This window comes from Hypomesus nipponensis, chromosome 12, assembly GCF_054491055.1.
Source record: "Hypomesus nipponensis isolate SF chromosome 12, ASM5449105v1, whole genome shotgun sequence".
NCBI lineage: Eukaryota > Metazoa > Chordata > Actinopteri > Osmeriformes > Osmeridae > Hypomesus > Hypomesus nipponensis.
In genome coordinates, this window is record NC_140372.1 from 8,075,373 (window position 1) to 8,094,996 (window position 19,624).

The 19,624-nt window shown below is 47.4% G+C and overlaps 1 protein-coding gene across 6 annotated transcripts in view; it reads left to right on the top strand.

Moving 5' to 3' along the window:
* The window catches only part of adarb1a (adenosine deaminase RNA specific B1a), a 33,467-nt gene that overhangs the window by 4,460 nt on the left and 9,383 nt on the right, over positions 1–19,624 (top strand). For 2 of the 6 annotated variants that reach the window (XM_084668020.1, XM_084668025.1), the window contains exons 2-5: positions 1,419–1,501; positions 8,380–8,429; positions 14,528–14,554; positions 18,997–19,071. In XM_084668020.1, coding sequence (XP_084524146.1) covers positions 14,545–14,554; positions 18,997–19,071 — 85 coding nt within the window. In that variant the 5' untranslated portion in view covers positions 1,419–1,501; positions 8,380–8,429; positions 14,528–14,544. Of the gene's footprint in view, positions 1–1,418; positions 1,502–8,379; positions 8,430–9,675; positions 10,226–14,527; positions 14,555–18,996; positions 19,072–19,624 lie in introns of those variants that run through there. The other 4 variants (XM_084668023.1, XM_084668021.1, XM_084668026.1 and 1 more) reach the window with 4 other exon arrangements.

Here is a 19,624-nt window from a genome sequence, read left to right on the forward strand (position 1 = left end):
AGTGAGGCGTTTAAGGCAGGAGGCCAGAGGGAGCATGTGTTCTCCGCAGCGTGTGTGTGTTTGTGTTGTTGATGACAGTAGATTGTGTGGGGGCAAACTGAGGATGTGACTTGGCTGAGCTGCTGACGTCAGTCTTCAGCCCCACCGTTGGAACAGTTCATTGAACATCTCCACATGCTGATTTTGTGAGTCTGTCCCCCATACACTGGGTTAGTCTTATTGATTACAATAACTACTGGGGGCCTTCTAAGCTGTCCTCTCAGTGGAAATATTCCTTATCCTATTAGCTCATGATCCATAGCCATATCAGCGCAGTGGAATTCCTAAAATGGGGTCTTTTAAAATGAGCTGCCTCTTTTCACTGCACTCCTGACTCGTATCTTTCTCGCTCCCTTCATCCCCCCCCCCCCCTCTCTCTCTCTCTCTTTGTCTCTCTCTCTTTTCTACATTGTCCATCTGCATCTTTCTGCGTCTTTCTCTCTTTCTGTTCTCTCTCTTTTTCCGTCTCTCTGTTTCTTTCCCTTCTTTGTCCTCTTCATCGCGTACACACGCTCTGTTGCTGGTACCAGGACGTTATGAAGCACAACAGATGGCTGAGCGGTTAGGGAATCAGGCTATAAATCAGAAGGTTGCCGGTTCGATTCTCGGCAGCCAAATGTCGTTGTGCCCTTGGGCAAGGCACTTTACCCTACTTGCCCCGGGGGGAATGTCCCTGTACTTACTGTAAGTCGCTCTGGATAAGAGCATCTGCTAAATGACTAAATGTAAATGTAAACCCTGCTGTATCCAAGAACCCAATCTACCGTAATATTTTCTACCCTACATACAGTATACGGTATATACTGAATTACGCTCCGCCGTTCTGGAATAGTTCTTCGGGTGTCAACCCAATTTGGCAGTGGTGGGATGTAATTAGGTCACTGGGACCAGTGGAACTGATGTGGTCTGTTCCCGACTTCCCGAGTCCAGCTACCAGCTGCTTAGGCCTGGTTAACACTGTGATACAGCTACTGTCAGTGAGAAAAATAACCATCAGATTTGTACTTTTACTTGTACCCTTATTCAGCTGCGCGTTCTGATATCTGGCCTGTCACACCAGCGTTAGGTTCTGAAGCTGTGGTCCTTGGGCCTGCATTCTCACTTGGGTTCAGCAGGCTAGGAGCCAGAGTCGTTAGCACGCGACATTCCTGGCACCTCTCATTAACGTGGCCCAATTTCAACGGCTTGATTAAAATCGCCAAATACCCATTTAGCTGTGTGAAACGCCCTTGAGCCACCTCGACGTAGCCGCCCTAACCTCCCCATGACCCCTGGTTTGTGTGTGTGTACATAGGCGAGGGGCCAGAGGGGGTCGTCTTCTTCTCAGACCGGTCTGTCCATGACCTGACCTGTGTGTGTGTGTTGTTTTTCTTCTGCAGGGGTGAGCTAGTAACGCAGCAGTGTGAAGCCTAATGAGCCCTGACCCTGATCCATCATCCTGCTCCAGTTCTTCTCCAACACTGTAAGTAGTGAGGTCTAATCTGTAGATTTATGTTGAAGGTTGCTGCCCTCACTGCCCAGATTTGCATGAGAGAGACTGAGATAGCAGGAAGATGGAGCTCTTGGTAGCTAGGAGCAGATCATATATAGTTATATATGCTGTATTAATTATATACAGCGATTTCAGGCTCCCAATTCAGTAGCCTAGTTGTTGTTTTTTGTTGGCCAATGCACGTGCGTACACTAGACATTTTTGGGTGGCATTAGATTGTGTTTGAAGCTTCATTACAAAAGGTTATTGTTCAGCTCATTTTTTCCTAAAAATAATGTCTTACTGGCACATGGAAAAACATACAAACTGGTGTGTGTACTACTGTGCTATGTGTTTCTCATAGCATTGTTCCGGAATGTTCCACAATGACTATACATCAGCTGAGATCGCTTGTTTTAAATCTTTCACAGAAAAACCAAGCTGCAACATCACGGTGATGAGAGATGACACGTTATTCTCAAGGGTTTAAAAAATAAATAAGCACCTATTTTGGCTTTTTCAGCCCCAAGGATTTTCCCAAGAATAAATCGGAGCTTGCTGATTCATTGTTCCTCAAGCTCTTTCATGTGTAAAAATGTAAAGGATCAAGACTGATTTCAATTTTCTCTGGAGTGGCTAAGTCTATGTTTATCAAATGACTAGCCCATAAGGAACGATGAAAGGAAGAAATCCCCTTTCACGTTCAGAGAGGACGAAAATGTGTGTCTTTCATGTGCTGAGTGCTCTGTGCTGTGCTGTAATTCAGGGTTGCTTTGATTAAGACCTTGTCGTAGTCGGATCAATGGCTATAACCTCTTTGATTATGCTTCGGGGAGCTGAAGGTATGCTAATAAAAGCATCTTAATAAGCCTCAGCCAGGTCAAAAATACAATAGAGTTCCGTCCGTCTGTTACCATGCTGTCACTGGCTGGCGTGGAGCACATGGTGGACTACACAGTGTGGGGCTGCAACGCCCCATTCGGACGCCCCTACAGTATCTTATTACTCATTCACCACACATGTGATCATCACATGTGTCATGCGGTGAGGATGCTCTGTGCCTAGCCTACCTACCCAGAGCCAGGTTGGGTATAGCAGTCCCCCCCCACACACACCTTGTGCCCCATCTGTCAAGGTGATCATCTGCTGCTGTGTCAAAGGCCACTCGGCCCACCCCATGGACATTTGGGTAAAGCTGACTCACTACATAACCCCTTCTACCCCTGCCACTGCTGAGTGTGTGTGTGTGTGCCTGCGGGCATGTGTGCATGTCTGTGCGCGTGTGTGTGTGTGTGTGTGTTGTGCGTGGCGATTAGTCACTGGTGCCTTCGGTGGTGTTGTGTCCACAGACACACACACAGTGATGATGAGAAAAGCTGACTCGTCTCCCCCAGCCTCTGGGTGACTCTCCCAGCTGATCTCACCGTGATTAAGAGGCTTCATGCTCTGTCTGGCGGAGGGATTGATCTCCGCTCCTCAATAGCTGCCTCCAGTTGCAGTGAATCTTGTTCATTCAAGCTCCGTACAAGTCATTTCATTCCACTGTTGCTCAATACAATAACCCTGCTTGAAGTAGTGTCGTAATAGATGTCGTTGACAGTTGACAAGAGGCCCACCCTGTCGAGTGTCCCTTCAACAGAAGTGCTGAATGTTCTCGACGGTTCTCTTTGGGAAACAGTTATTGTAGTTCACTGTTCCTCCTTCGTTTACAGAAGGACCATCAGTATTGACAACATAGGTCACTTCTGCGTCTAAGGACTGGGTGTCATCTTGCCTCAGTTACTCAAGGAGACGTTACAGGGTTATTGTTAAAGAAACTGACCAGATTTGCTCAAATGGACTGATCAGTTGATCCGTGCTCTTGTCTGTAGATTTGACCTCTCTCTCTCCTCTGTGATGATTCACTTTCCCGGAATTTGTCCTCTCGTCAATGTCCCACGCTGGTGATGTGGTTTGTGACGGAGCAGCACAACAGCAATGTCACACTTGTGCATCACAACAGCCGGCAGGTCAAAGCAAAGCGGGAGCTCAACATAAAATGCGAGGCGTTGTACAAGCCGACGCCGCGCACGACACATCTGAACCAGGGGGTTGAGGCAAAAACCAGGCCAGCGTCTAAGCCGTGTTCCTATCAAGATTCAGTGTTTCCTCTGCTGCTCTCTGTCACGTTTCATCATGTCTCGAGGTGTAGCAGCCGGGGGTATGCTGTGACAGAGCAGATTGAAACCCCACACGCGCTCGCGTCCCCTCCTGGACTGGCAGTGCGCTCCGTCTGTCTCCCTCCCGGAACGCCCGGGGCTCCGACGGGATTGTCTCTTGCCCCGTCCCGGTGTTTGGCTGCCGCTCTCCCGAGGCGGTGGCGTGGGCCGCGATCGCACAAGGGGAAAAAGCGTCTGCCGAACCCTCGGCCTACCGGTGGCCAGTTCTCAGCTGGCGGGTAGAGGCTTCTGTGGCGTGAGAGGTGCGAGAGAAACCCGCATCACGCCCGCTGACCCCGTCCGTCGGCCGGTAGCCCCTCCCCCCCCAAGGGCGATGGCGGGGGGAGAGAGAGAGGGAATGGGGGAGGGTGTGACTAGAGTGCAGATGCGTCCATTGGAGCCGCGGGCGTCGGGGCAGACGGAGGGACGGAGGGGAGAGGGGGAGCGTCTCAGACCCCGAAGCAGCAGCGTCTCTGGTACAGATGGGCCTCCAGTTGGAGCTTGTAGGTGTTGGAGCTGGGCCGGGCCGGGCCAGAGGAAGGAGGGCAGGTCGCTTGACAGCTGTCCAGCAGGGACGGCTTTTCTGGTGCTTTACCCTCGCCTCCGGCCCTGAATCACACACCGCACATGCTAGGTCAGCTAGCATTTCAGCCACGGTCATCTTTCTGCACATTTGTGTGTTTTCTCTGGACTGTTTGCGCAGCTGTGGGCTCACTAAAGACAGCCCAAGGGTTTCCCCGGTGTCTCATTCTAACAGTCTATGGGTGTGTGCTTATCTAGTCCTTCAGTGAGTGTGCTTGGGTGTACATGTGTGTGGATAAAACAATATGCATATATAAGTGTATACTGTTCAAGTGAAAACAAGCATCTTCCGGCCCGGCCGTCTTATCTCTCACCTCTCCCATGGTGGACTGTCCCATTCGGAGACAACGGCCTTGTTCAGTGGGAAGTCAGGCTCCTTGTCCGTCTTATCAGGCTTCCACACGCACACGGCCTTTCATTTTTTCCCGGGGCTTTTATCTTTATGACCACTACACTGAATAGTTCCCCAGGGCCCGGTTGAATTACACTGATACTGAGGCCGCTCGATGCAGTGTCTCTTTCCCTGTTAGTAAACGTCCGTCTCTATGCAAGTGGCCGTGCCAGCAGAGAGTAATATGCTGAATGTGCGACCGACGGGTTGGCTTGTATTATTGACTGAGGTAAGTAAGCAGTCGGGGGGGGGGGGGGGGAGGGTCCGAGGGGACAGTCTGTTTTCTCAGGACGATGCTGGGAAGAAGCAGAGGAAGTTCAAACTCCTGACTGTGCACACTGCTGATTGGCTGAGTAGAGGTTTTCAGTCCAGGGCCTTTCTGACTACAGCATGAAGAGCTGTGTGTCAGACATCCGCGTAAGACCACCTTAAAGTTCCGGAAAAGAAAGGAACCGCAACAGTTCTCTCTGCAGGACATCGTGATATGAAGTACGAGCCATGTCGCGGTGACCAGTCACACGCGCACATGTACACACGCACACTGTGAAGCCAATAGTGCATCCCTCATCTGGACACATTCATTCGATCTGGATTATTGTCCTTCCCTGCCAATCCCCTGATCAGGTGACATGCAACCTTGTTGTAATCTCCTGCCTGGTCCGGATTTTTTCAACCTCAGAAAGACCATCTGTTCTTTCTATGCCCAACCCCCCACATACAGGATGGCCATGCCGACCTACACTGTAGAGGAATGTGGAGTACACACAGTGTGGTGTGCCAGTTACTGTATGTGCTTTATGGTTCAGTGGGTTCACTATAGCCGAAGCAGGTCTGTAGGTTTGCGACTGCAGTTTCCGATTTTGTTGAAGCATTTAGACGTTGTCTTCTGGACTGTGTTCGTCAAAGTGTCTCCTGAATTAAGTCTGTTGGCGTGAATGTGTGTTTACGTACAACGTTTACAAGAGCACGCTCGTCTGATCTCACCAGACGTAGATGAAGTTGGAGACAGGGCTGTTTGTGTAATCCATGCTTGGTTTCACTGTTTCCCTGCAGGAATGTAGTCGGGCAGGCAGGCTGCCTCAGGTCTGTCCTCCCTGTGTGGTTTTTCCTGGCTGGGTCTCAGAGTATACTTTGGATTTCCATAAGTAACCTGGTGACGGCTCACCCCACTCTCGTTCTGGGCGTGAAAAACAGGCTGTGTTCTGTCAAGTTCAGAGGAGCGAGTGTCTTCCAGGGGCTCCAGACAGAGAGATGAAGCCTCCACCATCGCAGGCCCTTTCCTCCTGAGAGGGAGGGAGCGGGAAAGAAAAATACACGTTGTTTTGGATGCGCAGTGTTACACTGTTGATTATATGTCGTGGAAATTTCAAGCTGTGCCAAAATGCTACCTCCCTGTTGTTGTAGTGAACAAAGGGACCTTGTTCCAAGGTCAGGACATGCAGTCTTCTGTGACGCTCCTTTTTGGCGCATGTGGTTCAGGGTTTCCCGCCGATAATATGTTAGTTAAGGTGGGGTTTGCCGTCAGAGCTGCGGGCTAGTTTGTGCGATAGACTAATGTGACTACTGTGTCCTGCAGAGAAGGGAGACTGGCGTTGGTCACGGTTTGGAATGAAAGGGAGAAAAACAGGACAGAGTAATGCGGCGGATATCGCTATAAATATTTTATTTATCTAGTTTTTCGACTACGTAGTTAGGGCGGCAGGCGTGTGTGGCTTAGGTGGCTGCCTTATCTGCAAAGTGCTGCGGGAAACCCTGTGGTTTGATTTCAAGACCTACAGCAGTATCAGTCTCACAAATACCACCATTACCACACACTTTGCATCTGACCTCCCCCAGAGAACATCAAGATCTTTCTCTCCTCAATCATTTGCATGAAGGCTAGTTCGCTATAGTGTACATTTCCCCCATGTTCCATATGTGGAAGCTACATCTAAATATTCGTGTTAACCAAGCAGAATTGATGAAACTCAATCCCTCAGTATCAATACCAACCACCTGCACCATCGAAGAGCTAGCTTTTTGGTGGTGCAGCTGGTTAAAGTGGTGTTTGTCGAGGTGGGGGTCGCGTTCGGAGGTCAGAAGACCCGGCTTCAAACCTCTGTTTGGGTGAAATTGGGAGGAAGCAATACTCACGGGCAACTTCTGACAGTAGCGTGCCAAATGAGCCCTCCTCACATCTGCTGCGGCTCTGGGTGAGTAGCCTGCTCTCGGAACAGAAGAGGGGGCTCTCATTACTCTCTCCCTGCGTGGTGATGCACAGCCAGATCAAATGATCTGTCTGGCACCAGTAACTGATTACGCTGTCTAAGTATTGATGGGACCTGCATGCAGATGTGTGTGTGTGTGTGTGTGTGTGTGTGTGTGTTAGAGAGATAGAAAGATATAGAGAGGCAGGGAAAGTCTTACTGCTGTCGGTCCTCTTGAACATCTACAAAGCGAAAAAAACTGAATGGCTGCTATGGATGAAAGAGTATCCGTGGCTGTATAATGAATAGGCGGCATGTTTTAAGGGATCACTTGAACCGAAACAATGTATGATAAATTATACCATCCTTTGATTTTGTTCTGTATTTTCGGACTGTGGAAACACTCAACGAGATAACACATAACGTAGGCTCTCAATCACTACAATATTGTGCACATAAATACATGTGTATTATCAGATACACTATATTGCCTTAAGTATTCCCTAAGCTATCCAAATCATTGAATTCAGGTGCACAAAGTAAGGGCCATAAAGACATGGATGAGTGAGTTTGGTGTGGAAGAACTTGACTGGCCTGCACAGAGTCCTGACCTCAACCCCATAGAACACCTTTGGGATGAATCAGAGCAGAGACTGCCAGCCAGGCCCTCTGTTCCAACATCTGTCTGACCTCACAAATGCACTTCTGGAAGAATGGTCTAAAATTCCCATAAACACACTCCTAAACCTTGTGTAAAGCCTTCCTAGAAGAGTTGAAGCTGTTATAGCTGCAAAGGGCGTTTCGAATGAATTTGTACTTGAGGTGCTTTTCCCGCGTAGTGTTCAGTGTCTGGGGTTGAGGGGCTGTTGTGTTGCTGGATGACACGGATCACATGACCATGACAGCTTGTGGGTTTCAGGTTGGAATCCGTTGGACCTTGTGTTCTCAAAGTCTAAGAAAGATATCATCTTTTGCTGTTTTCCTGATTGTTTTAGCTATTTGTCATTTTTTTCTGTCAATTTCTTGACTACTACATAGTTGTTAAATGTGCAAATTATAGATAAATCACTTGACTATATAGTCCTGTATCTCTCAGTAACTTACTATTTTCAACCCTAGTATTTTAGCCTCTGGTTTCCTGTCGAGCAGACCTCACCCAGTAAGGTCACTGTAATTGAGGGCTTGAAAGAAATAACAACACTAACAGGAATGAAGTTCAGAACCATCTGATCTTGAGCGAGTCAAGGGCTCCATCTACAGGTTGTAAGGTGTTACTACATACCTTTACAATGGTCTCCATCAGTAATATAGGCATCAACAGTTACAGTAGTGGAAATGGTTCTGTGTGAGGCAAAAAATACCAGGTTTAGGTTTTCTTGCTGTTTAGAGAAGGTTAGGTGTAAGCTTAGTTACTAGTCAAAGTTTTAACCTCTCTTTATGACTGCACGTTTCAATTGTGTCGCAAAAGATTAGCAAATGATCCTCCTGTTTTGTGTTCTGTTCTTCCCCCAGATCACTGTTGCCATCCAGTTTCCACACATCCAACAGCAGCAGTTAGCACGGTACACTTAGTTTCTTATTCTCTTGGTGCTCATTTTTGAATGGAATTATGGATAACCTCTTCCAACTCTCCTCCACTAGGAGGCAGTGTGACCTATGAAACTCAACAGTACTGTTTTACTCAACAGCATACCTCAAACAGCATAACATCATTTTAAGACATGCCCATGCTATTCAAGCTTAAAAAATGGTGTGATAGCAACATAATTAGTATTCCGGGTTGTTGTGTATCTAGAACTCCCACTGTCTTCATAATATTGAAGACTGCTGTCACTCTATGTAGTTGTAGTTCTACATTGTGTTCACCAGGGGGAGGCAAAGGACCTTTTCAGCAGTTATTTTGGGCATTGCCTTATTATTGATGAACTCAAATTTGTAAGTCAATATAAAATCAGGATTTGACCTGGGTTGTCATTTGTATTTAATTTTGACCAACTCACGTGGTCACCCATAGCTGGTATAGTGCTTTGTTCTGTAGGGCATGTGCTCACAGTCTGTCATCATTGGTTGACGATCTCTCACAAAGACGCCGGAGGGAGCCCAAAAATACATTGTTTTGTTCTCACTTCTCGTTTTCGAAACATAACTTCTGAAAAAACGCATGTATTATTCATGCCATCCTTTGCTCTCTTAAAGGGTTGAGAGGTTTCATAATTCCAGTGGCCAGATTTAGCTGGTGCCTAATAGGAGCCATGGACACTAAGTGGAGACAGGCAGCTACATGGTGCTAAATCTCCCTGCTGCTGGTGCGTGTCGGGACAGTAATTGCCCACTGGATTAGAGAGGCCTTGGGAAGGAGATGGGAGAGGCTGGGTGGTCAGGGGGCTGTGAGGCTGCTTCAACGACAATAGGCTGCTGACTCAGGAAACCAGCCAGTGACGGTCTTTAGTACTCTCGCTCTATTTGAATGTCCAAAATTGTGGGTTGTATTGAGTTTCCCTTGTGCCAGCCTATGTCTGGAGAACGACAGACATAGGCTAGTCCTAAAAGTGCAGCGTCTGTCTCTGTCTGTCTGTCTGTCTGTGGACCAAGTCCCCTACACTTCTGGGTGCTTCCCTCTGTGGTCACACTGACGATCAGAAGACGCAACGCTGTAGCCCGCGCTTCAGTGAGTTTGTGGGTGAAGCGAATCCATCGAAGATGGAGTGTTAAGGGAGAGTATGACCTAGAGGCGGGGCGCTGCTCCCCCGGCCTTGACAAGCTCATTGAACGGACTCCCGCGGGTCAGAAGGTCCCTCACCAGGATTGGCTGGCGCCATGGTGATGCATCGGGCGTCAGTATTAAAGAGTTGACTGGTGAGGCTGATGACAGCTGAGACTGAGAGCGAGCCAGAGAGAGAGAGAGAGAAAGAGAGAGAGAGAGAGAGAGAGAGAGAAATAGAAGAAAAAAAAACAGTCGGAGAGGTTGTGTGTGTGTGTGTAGGAGAGAGACAGGGAGACAGAACCCCATTTACCAGGCTAAGCCCATGCGCCAGACAGCACCATCCTCTCTTTGTACGCTGGAGCGCCCACCCCTCCTCCACGTGCGCGCCTCTCCTCCCCCTCCCCCCTCCTCCTCCCTCGGATAGTAGTGGAGGGAAGAAGGGAGGAGGGTCTGTGCTTGGCAGAGTACTGAGGAAGCGGAGGAAGGGCCAGCACGGAGAGAGAAGCCCCTCCAGACCGAGCAGCCCACGCCACAGCGCCACCCTGCCCCAAGACATGGCCCTTTTTCTGGACAGCTCCCAGAGCGCGGGGGCCTATTACTGCCTCGTCCGCACCAGGTTCAAAAGGAGGCGCAAAAAGCGCTCCGAACGCAAAGGTAGCCCGGGATTACGTTTCTTTTTGGATTGGTAGTTGGGTGTGTGTGTGTGTGTGTGCGACTGAAATTGTTCTTAAGCAAGGTGTGTTTTTATTTGAAGTTTTAATGCATGTGTTCAAGATGGTCAATCAAAGGAACTGTTGATTAAGGACTTGTTAATGAATGAGCTACTACTTATGTTGAACAAAGTTGACGCAAAACATGTTTTAATGTTGCTGACTGCCGGTGGTGTTGATTACATACAATAAGGCAACCTATAATTTCTCTTTAGAAACAAACATTCGGTTGTAACGCTATGAACTGTAATGTAAACACATGGCATCGTGCATGTATTGTAAATGAGACAATACCAGAGTACCCTACTTTAATGAAGTCCCAGACAAGAGTCCCCAAGGCAGCTGTTTGAGCCTCTGGCCAGGTGAACAGATAAGAGGTTCAATTCAGGCAGCTCTCCATGCGTAAAGCATCCTCTTACTAACTATATAATCCAGTCTTTGTCTCTAATCACAGTGGATGAACAGCAGTTGTCATGGTGCTCAATACCGTTCTATCACTCACTGGACGGCCGAGTAACCAGTCATTTATTTTATTTTGTTATTGGTAGACATTTGTAAGTTTGTTTTGTAGAGACATTTGGCACAAAACAAGTTATTTCTGAACAATACACTGTAGTTATTAAATGATAGATGGATGTCACAGTGGGATTACAGTGTAATTGATTCAGTGGGAATTGACAATAACATATCCTATTTAGTATTCAACAACATTTAGCAGGCTTCAAATTATATAAAATGTATTGTAATGGAACATTGACTCCTTATGTTTTGGACTATAGACATTGTTGATTCTCTCAGGGAGCCCCCAGTAATGTCTCTGTGCTGTAGTCATTTCTGTAATATCTCTGCTTCGTTGGGTGCAGACATGATTGTCCGTGGCCGCTAATATTTCAGTAGCTAAATAACTCTGAAGCATACACAGCCCACATTAATGCAAAATGCCTATCTTTGAGAAACACTCAAAAAGTCAATGGGCCAATTATTCTTTTTTCCAATACGCCCCACGAGGAATTACTCGACGTAAGTGTAATCTGTCGAAAAATGGGGTAAACAGTATTACCAAGCCATTTCCATTGTTCATACTTGGCACTTTGGGGAGGGTTGAAAACCTTCATTTCCCACTGTACCACTGTGAACTGGCGTGTTGCGAGATGAAGTGAAGTGTGAGTTTAATCTACTGGGAGCAAAGTGAATTCCAGACAAGGTAAGCGGATGTGTTCTGTGACGCGTGACCGGTGCTAAGGGATGTGTCTGCCAGAGCCGCCGCACATCTCCGTCTGGCAAACAGCCTCCTGTCTGATTGGTGGGCCTGATAGTGGCGTCTCCCCCGGGTCGGGCCTGAGGTGCTGCTGATAACCAAGCCCTGTGAACTCCATGAGCCCCGTCATGCTGCGCTTTGAACCCCCCTTCCTCCACCACTGACCCCCTCAGACAGGTAGCCTCTCCTGCCTCCACCATCACCTCTCCTACCCCAGGCCGCCTGTCATTCAACACCCAGCCCTGGCCCTGCTAATCCCGGGGCCGTGGGGTGTGAAATTCAACATCGTCCCCCCCCCCCCCCCCCCCCCATCTACTCTCCCTGAGATAGAGGAGGGTGCACCTGGCCTGGCCTTGACTGGGGAGAACAGTGATAGTCATCTGTTGTGAGCTGCAGGGGCAGTGAAGCAGGGAGAATGGGCCAAGCAGAGCTGCAGAACGGGCACCTCCGCATCTCTCATCTGACGCTCCTGCTGAGCCCATGGAAAAGAAGAAGAAGATGAAAAAGAAGAAGAGCAGGAAACCGAGAGCGAACCAAGAATAAGGGCCCAAACAGTCCAAATGCCACAGCTGCAGTAGCATGACGGGGTCGAGCTGCACACCTGTGCTCTGGTCCTGCGTGGGTGGCTCCCTGCGTGTGGGAGTGGGCGCGTGTGTCTGTCCTTTCTTTTCAAATTACAAATGCCGTGTCAGTCCCTCTGTCTGTTTGGGAGCAGCCCGTTTGATTACTGAAAAAGAAAGAAGTGTTGTTTGTGTGTGTGTGTGTGTGTGTGTGTGGGGGGGGGGGGGTGACTATGAAACTCTAATTCTAGCTTCTTGTTCACTCTTGTGTTGAGTAACAAAATAAGGAGGCTCCTATCAGGTTGCTGTGAATGCTGGGATGACTCTGTGCCTCCCCTTTGGGATAATGACGTCTAATTACACCGAGGCCACGGTGTTCACCACCCTCCGACCCTCAGTGCCCAGGCCTGAGGGAGGGGGAGGGGGGAATCGTTGTCTTGCTGGGCCAGCACCCCCCTCCCTGAGCATTTCTGTCAGCAGGCAATTTTCAGCCCCTCAGGCCAGGGCGACCTGTGATGGCGTTAAATGAATTTGATCTGGCTGGGTGTGTGCCAGCTGAGCAGCGCTAAGGAAGACGGCCTGCTTCCAACACGGCAGAAAGGAGTCGAGGTGCTGTCTGGGGAGACGGAGAGGACGATCCGGTTCCTCTTTGATACCCGCAAGCATTTTTTCCCCCCCGTTTTTTGATATTTGATGTTGTAGCATCTGCAATTCGTGCATATTAGCATAGTCCTCCTGTATATAAATGGCTGCAGGCCTTCTCCACACAAAGGCACTGTGATATGTCTCACCGAGCCATGACCGTCCATCCTTCGTTCCCTATTCGGCACCTATTATAAATGGCCGATGGGGTTTTCAGAGTTTTCCATTTAGCGCTTACCATGTTTAGAGGTTGCAGGAGATGATCGTCTTCACTGCTGTTGCCTACAGGTTGACGGGCTCCTCCGAACCCTGCCCCCTACCACTCTTAAGACTTCTGGAGGGAGCGTGTGAGAGGGGAACAGGGGACGTATGACCTGCCTGTCATATCAGGCCAGATCGAGGGCGCTCCTCTCTACCCGGGCCCCAGGGGGACCAACCCCTCAGGGAGACCCCCCTCCCTGCGGTGCATAAGTGGGGCTGATTAGCGTGTGGAATTGATACTGCGTTTCCGCTGGCCCCAAGTCTCTCACAGGGCGACTCCATAAACGAGAGCCGTCATATAGATTTCACAGATTCCCTTGAAAAATGGTAAAGGGCTGGCAGTCACTAAACGTCCTTGAAGATCAAGGTGCTTTTTAATTTGCAGCTGTGGCCGTAGACCTACTGGAGAAGAGGATGCTATTCAAGTCTCCCAAAAATATACTTTACCACTTATTAATCAAGTAATTGAAAATACATTTGAAATGCACTCCCTCCTCATCCTCAATGAAATGGGATGATGAAAAGTACATAGCAGTATTTATTTTGTTGAGGTTTTACTGGATTTTATGGTTTCTTGGCTTCAATTTATGCTAAGGGTATTATTTATTTATTTTAGATTTTTAGCTTAAATGTCACATTTCCATTTACTTCTCATTGCACTGAAAGTAAAAGCAGACTCTTAAAGGTATACTCTTAATAGCCACACCATTTGTATCTGACAAGCTGAAAAGGTCAAGCAATAAGCTATTGTTGAATTTCTATGGTGAAATGTCTTCAGTTCACTCTTTCCAGGTTCACTTTTCCAGGCAACATGTACCCAAGTGCCAGTGAGTTAAAATCATAATGGTTGACTTAACGGGTGAATGACAAGTTGTGTAAGATGTAGATCTTTGTGTGTGCAGCCAGATTCTGAGATTTCCTGTCAAATCTAGTCTGTGCATCATTTTTTGGTATGCCATCCCCTCGACATGGCCTATGGATCAGTCACGTCTGGACTGGAGGGCGTCTGGCAGAGGAGGAAAAAGAGGCCGGTTCATTGGGATGGGGGGATAGCACGGGTTTGAGAAACGTAGCGATGCTGCCACCAGGCATGTTCAAGGAAGCTTCCTGTTGCTTCCTTCTCGCCTGCCCCCCTTCTCCTCCCAGATCGACCTGTTTGTGTTGGTGTGCTGAGGAGGGCTCCTGACAGTTGTTTGGAGAATTCCCTCTCGGCTGTGGTTCTGCTCCCGTCACCACAGCCGTCTCCCGAATCCATTTATCATTGTCTCCTCCCCGCCTGGATGCCCCTGTCTGGCAGGGTCCGACTCTGGCCGGCGCACCACGGTCTCCCTCCGCGCGTGGGCTAAGTGATAGAGCCCACCGCTGCATGTTCTGTTCAGCCTGGCCCCAGGTTCAGCCTCAAACTACCTGTTGAAACTTCAAATCCACATATATATCTGGCTTAGCATTAGTGCAGGCATTGTCGAATATTGTTATTATTATCTTTCAATAATAATGATATTCTTATTTTCTCCTTTCTCTGTAGGTGCCGTCGTCAAAGCAATGACAGAAGGTATGTAGGGTTCCTATCCAGCCACTGAGGTCATTTCTCCATAGCTTTGATCGTTCCGAATGAAGGGGACAAAGGTCCTTTTGGGATTTTGTATATGTGTGCAACAGTACATTCATTTGGAGATTCGATGATGCGCCCAGACAGTATAGATACATTTCGGTTCGTTAGTGTCGGCTGATTCTGCACGGGACTCACAGGCTACTGTAGATATCAGTTTTTAATCTCTGTCTCCAACTCTCCAGGGTCCTTCTCAGGAACCTGTTAGCGTGCACACTGGTGCCATGGAGGACATAACATGCACTTCAGTTCGAGATATTATCTCTCATGTTTAGCATACTAGACAAAAAGACAGGATGTCAGATTTTAGTCAACAGCATTCCATCACACGGAAGATGTTATTCATGAAAGCCCAAATACTGGATGTCTGAACTGGACTTCTTAGGACCAAGTCTTTTTTAGCAAGCTATAAAAACCAAGTACGTGAAATAAACATAAAAATTAACAGAAGATGTTTTGGGCTTTAGTTAGTAGTGTATTGTACAGTTGTAGTGTATGCTTGTAATTGGTGGACGCTTGGTGATCAAAATGACTAAAAATAAAATTATGCTAAATATTTTGTTCCTCAACGCTTGTAATAATATGCTTAAATGCTCTCAAGATAATTATGTTTTGAATACGCAACCGTTTAGCATGAATAGCTTTAAGCTTCACTTTAGACTCATGTACTGGATGTGCCACTGATGTATATTGAGCTTTGAACTTGGAACAGAAAGCTACTTCAGAATTGTCAAAGTCTCATTGTCACCCCGTTTGTCAACATGGTACACACAAACAGTCCGAGAACTACATTTGTTGACGTTTCTCTCTCCTCAGTTAATTTCTGCCTCCATTATCTGGAGAATGACAACCTAAGCCTCGGTCTGCCTCCATCCTGCTCACACAAAGGAGGCAGTGAGGCGGCTGCCTGGCTGGCTGATAACATTGTCACTTCTAATGTTTGGAGGAACACAGCTGAGTGGCAGAGTGCTACAAGGCCATTTTCTGCTCACAGGGAAGAGATTAGACAGGCCGAGAGTGAGGCCTGCTACGCCAATCAGTCAGTTAGCGCGAAAAGTCTGCTCTGTGCCTTTTCACCAAGGAAAAGCTGCTTAGCAGGTCCTGGGTTCTAATTGAGTTTGTGTTCTTGAATAAAGATGTTGCCGACCATTCTGTGTCAGAGTCAGGCTTAACCCCAAGCACCTAATACAAGTGGGGTCAAATAGTACATTGGATGTTACTCTAAATGTCATGATAAAAACAAATATGTAAGAAATTCACAGCAGATTTAGATTTGGCCATACATTCCTATATCTTTAAGTGTATATCTTTGCTGGATCTCCTCATGCAATGTCCTTCATTGCAATGTCAAAGATGGATCCCACAAGGAAAGGCCTGACAGCGGCTGGTGAGATATGTCCCACTGCACTGTATGTGACCACTTGGTCAGTCATCCCTGAGGTGATAAACACTTCCTATGCATATATTTCCATACTGTTCATTACCTGCAGCATAATGTATGGCCTAACTGTAGCTGATGGTGGAGGAGAACTGGAGGATGGCTTCACGTAAGATCATGGGCTGATTGAGAATGTCATTTGTTACCTGGAGGTCCCCATCCATCTGTGGCCTGACCACCAGCCTCACCTCACACCCAGCCCACATCTTATCCGGCTGCACAAAGTCATTATGACACTCCAACGGCCGACCATCGCTCATAAATACGGCAGCTGTGATGAAATGAGCCCCTCGGGCCTGTAGTGAGAGGTGTGTGCTGGCCTTCAGTCCTGAAGCTGGCCTACCCTCAGTCCCATTTCTGTCTCAGGACTGTACCTTCGACGTGTCATTTACAGTTATTACATTGACTTGTATTCGTAGCAGCCGCTTTGTGCTTTTCTGCAGGAAATGAATGGAGCACATTACTGCACCTCATTGTTACATCGCTGTTACATTATTCTTATTGTTATATTCACTGATTTCTGTGCTTTAGGCCTAGCTGGCACGTTTACACTGCCGCCCATAGACTTAATGACTGGAAATCTGACTTTCTGAAGGAAGTCATTAAGCATTGACGGCCAGGGAGCAAAGTGTTTTTTCCCCCAGTTTTTGCTTATGAAACAAAGGAAGGTAACAAAGCTGACATTTGGAGAAAAGGAAGGAAGCAAGCAGGCCTCCACATTATCTTCAGTCATGCAAATGTGATGCGGATGTCCCTCTGCTCTCTGTCAGGAAGCTTCACAGATAAAGCACAAGGGCATTCTGGGAATATGACCCTTGGTTGCAAGATCTTGGGCTCAGAAGCACCCCGCTCCCCCTTCCCGCACCATCTCCCTGTCTGTCAGGAAAAGAAGCGGTGATAATTATCAGCCAATTTTTTCCCCTGGGGCATTTATTTATTTATGTCTGTGGATGACATGTAGAGTGGCAGTTCCCTGATTAACCCAACGTGAATAACAGCAGCTCTACGTCCCCTTATCGGTGAGAAGGCCAGCTTCTCAGGAGGGGAAACCGTGGTGTCGGGTGATTTTCAGAATGGTGGGGGGGGGGGGGGGGGGTTGGTGATGGCTCTGTGACAAGAAGCAGATATGGTGGGGGTGATGAGGTGCACACTGGAAGGATGATTTGTAAGAGGAGTTATGAAGCTCTGCTATTAATGACGGTGCTTTTCTGTTAATGACAGCACTACAATTACCATTCTACTAACCCTCCCTTGTCGTATTGACATAAACATTCGAAAACACTTTTTTTTTTTTTACTTTAGAGACTGTCGAACATTTTAACAGGCAATGAGGTAAACAAAAGAATTGGTAACCTCAGAATATAACTGACTGTCAAACATCCCCAGAGTTTGATCTTATACTTCTACACTAGAGTCGTAGTTTCTGATGGCTTTAGAATCTAAGAAAGGTTTATAGAAGGGGAATAGTTTGTAGAAAGTTATTGTGGGCCTCCGTATCTTGTTGAATCTCCCTCTTGAAAGAGAAGTGTTTGGGTCAGTGTATTTCCCTAATAACAAGCTTGTATGCTCCAGCTAGCTGCCTGACTGATTCTGCTGAAGCGGCCTGTTTTCTGGGGTGCGGCTTATCGGATGCATCCACTTCAAAGCATTGTCACCAGGCAAACGTCACTGCCACAGATCAGTTCCACTCTGACACGACTCAAGGAAGTCTTTCATCTGAGAGTGCCAATTACACTTTCCAAATCCGCATGTATATCTGTCAACATTGTATCCATTTCAAAACCCCTGCAATTTTTTGGCGTCGGAATGTTCAAAAAATGTGAAGCTCTGGTACATTTGATTAGTGTACACTGTGTGCAGAGAAACCTTACTACAGTCTATTTTCTTCATCTTATTTGCAGTAGGCAATTGAGGCAATTATCCCTCCCATGAAACACAAAGCTGTCTGGCTAGGCTAGGAGCTGTTTCAGATATGAACTTTGGTGTCCCTTAAAATAATAACATAATAATAGATATATTACTATTAGCTTTTTTCCAGGACTTCTGTTCAGAACATGATTGACATATTTTGCTGCTTGCTCTGACTGCATGTCTCGAAGTGTTCTGGGGGAAATTGAATCACACGTCCTAAAGGTCAATATTTATTAATAATATACAATTATATCACTGATTTCCTCCTCTTCTCTCTTCCCTTAGCCTTACATTGACATTCTCTCAGTCTGCTTGTGTGGTGATATAGTATCTCTGGTTAGCACTCTCCCTCAGGTGGCTCAGCCCGTGGCTATCACCGTCATGCACATTGGTCCCAGACACTTTCCAGACTTCGGTTTGGTAGTTTAAGGCAGCTGATACTCCCTGAACATTCTGTGCCACAGTAAACTGCAAGGCCGGCACAGGTGTATGAGGATTGATCACTTCTGCGATATGAAGAAAAGAAAAAAACAACCTTTGATGGGTTGGATGTATTTCAGTGCTATATTGCTGTGAATGCTCAAATGATCTACATACAGCGTGTGAACCCTAGTGCATGTAAGAGTAGCTGTCGAAAATGAGGGGTAATGGAATGGATATGAAAGTCACAAAAGACTGCTCTGGTTATTATGTCCTGTCAGCATGGGCCAGATTAGTCCCACGGCTGAATATTTATACAGCGGCTTCCAGCTCAATCTTCCACTTAAAGCTCTTTACCCCCTTCCTACCTTCGTCGGAAGATTTAGTTTGGGTGTGTGGCTGGATAAAGCTTCCTTAAAACCACAGACACTGCACAAGGTTCCTCATAGGTGTGTTCAGTGGCAACGGTACAAACCATCAATGTCACAAGTATTGAGTAGTGAGAACTACTCCATGTGTCTGGGTGTTGCTTGTCTGGATCTGTTGATAATAGTCATTTTCGACTCTCACTTGGTAGCCTACATACCGCCTGACTGTGTTTGTGTTTGTCCTCCAGGTCGAGCTGGCTTGCGGCAGCCCCGTAACCAGCCCAGGTTCCACACCATGGCGGGGGACGAGGAAGAGAGCATGAGTGAGTCCCTCTCTCCCCAAACAAAGATTGTTTATTAGCGAAGCACTCTCCAAACAAAATGTGATTGTTCACTAGTGACACCGCACAGTATGAACAAACGAGGGGGCACTTAACAAACGACAGCAATGCTTCGGCAATGTGGATGTCATTGTCATACCGCTGTGAGTAATACGATCTATTTTGGACAAGGATAGAAAGGGGCGCGCAAATGGTGTTTTCTGTTCCTCATTGATGTGTCTAGGATTTTCCTTAAGAAAGAGGCGTCCAGGTATTTTTGGCAGCTCAGGAGGCAGGATCAGTTTAAGCCGCAGGTCAGAAGGGGATCTCCTGCATTATTTTCAGAACCTTTTTAAAGATAGATTCTAAGCTTGACCCCCCTGCTCTTCACCCAGAAGCCCCTAAAGCCCACATTACCCCCCCTCCCCCCCACACACACCTCTCCCCACCTCTCCAGATTCAGAGAGAGGCACTCAATTCCAACTCCAAGCCATCTTAGCCACTTAGGGCTGAATGGAGTTTATGGGAAGAATAGATGTGGAATAAATGTACGTTA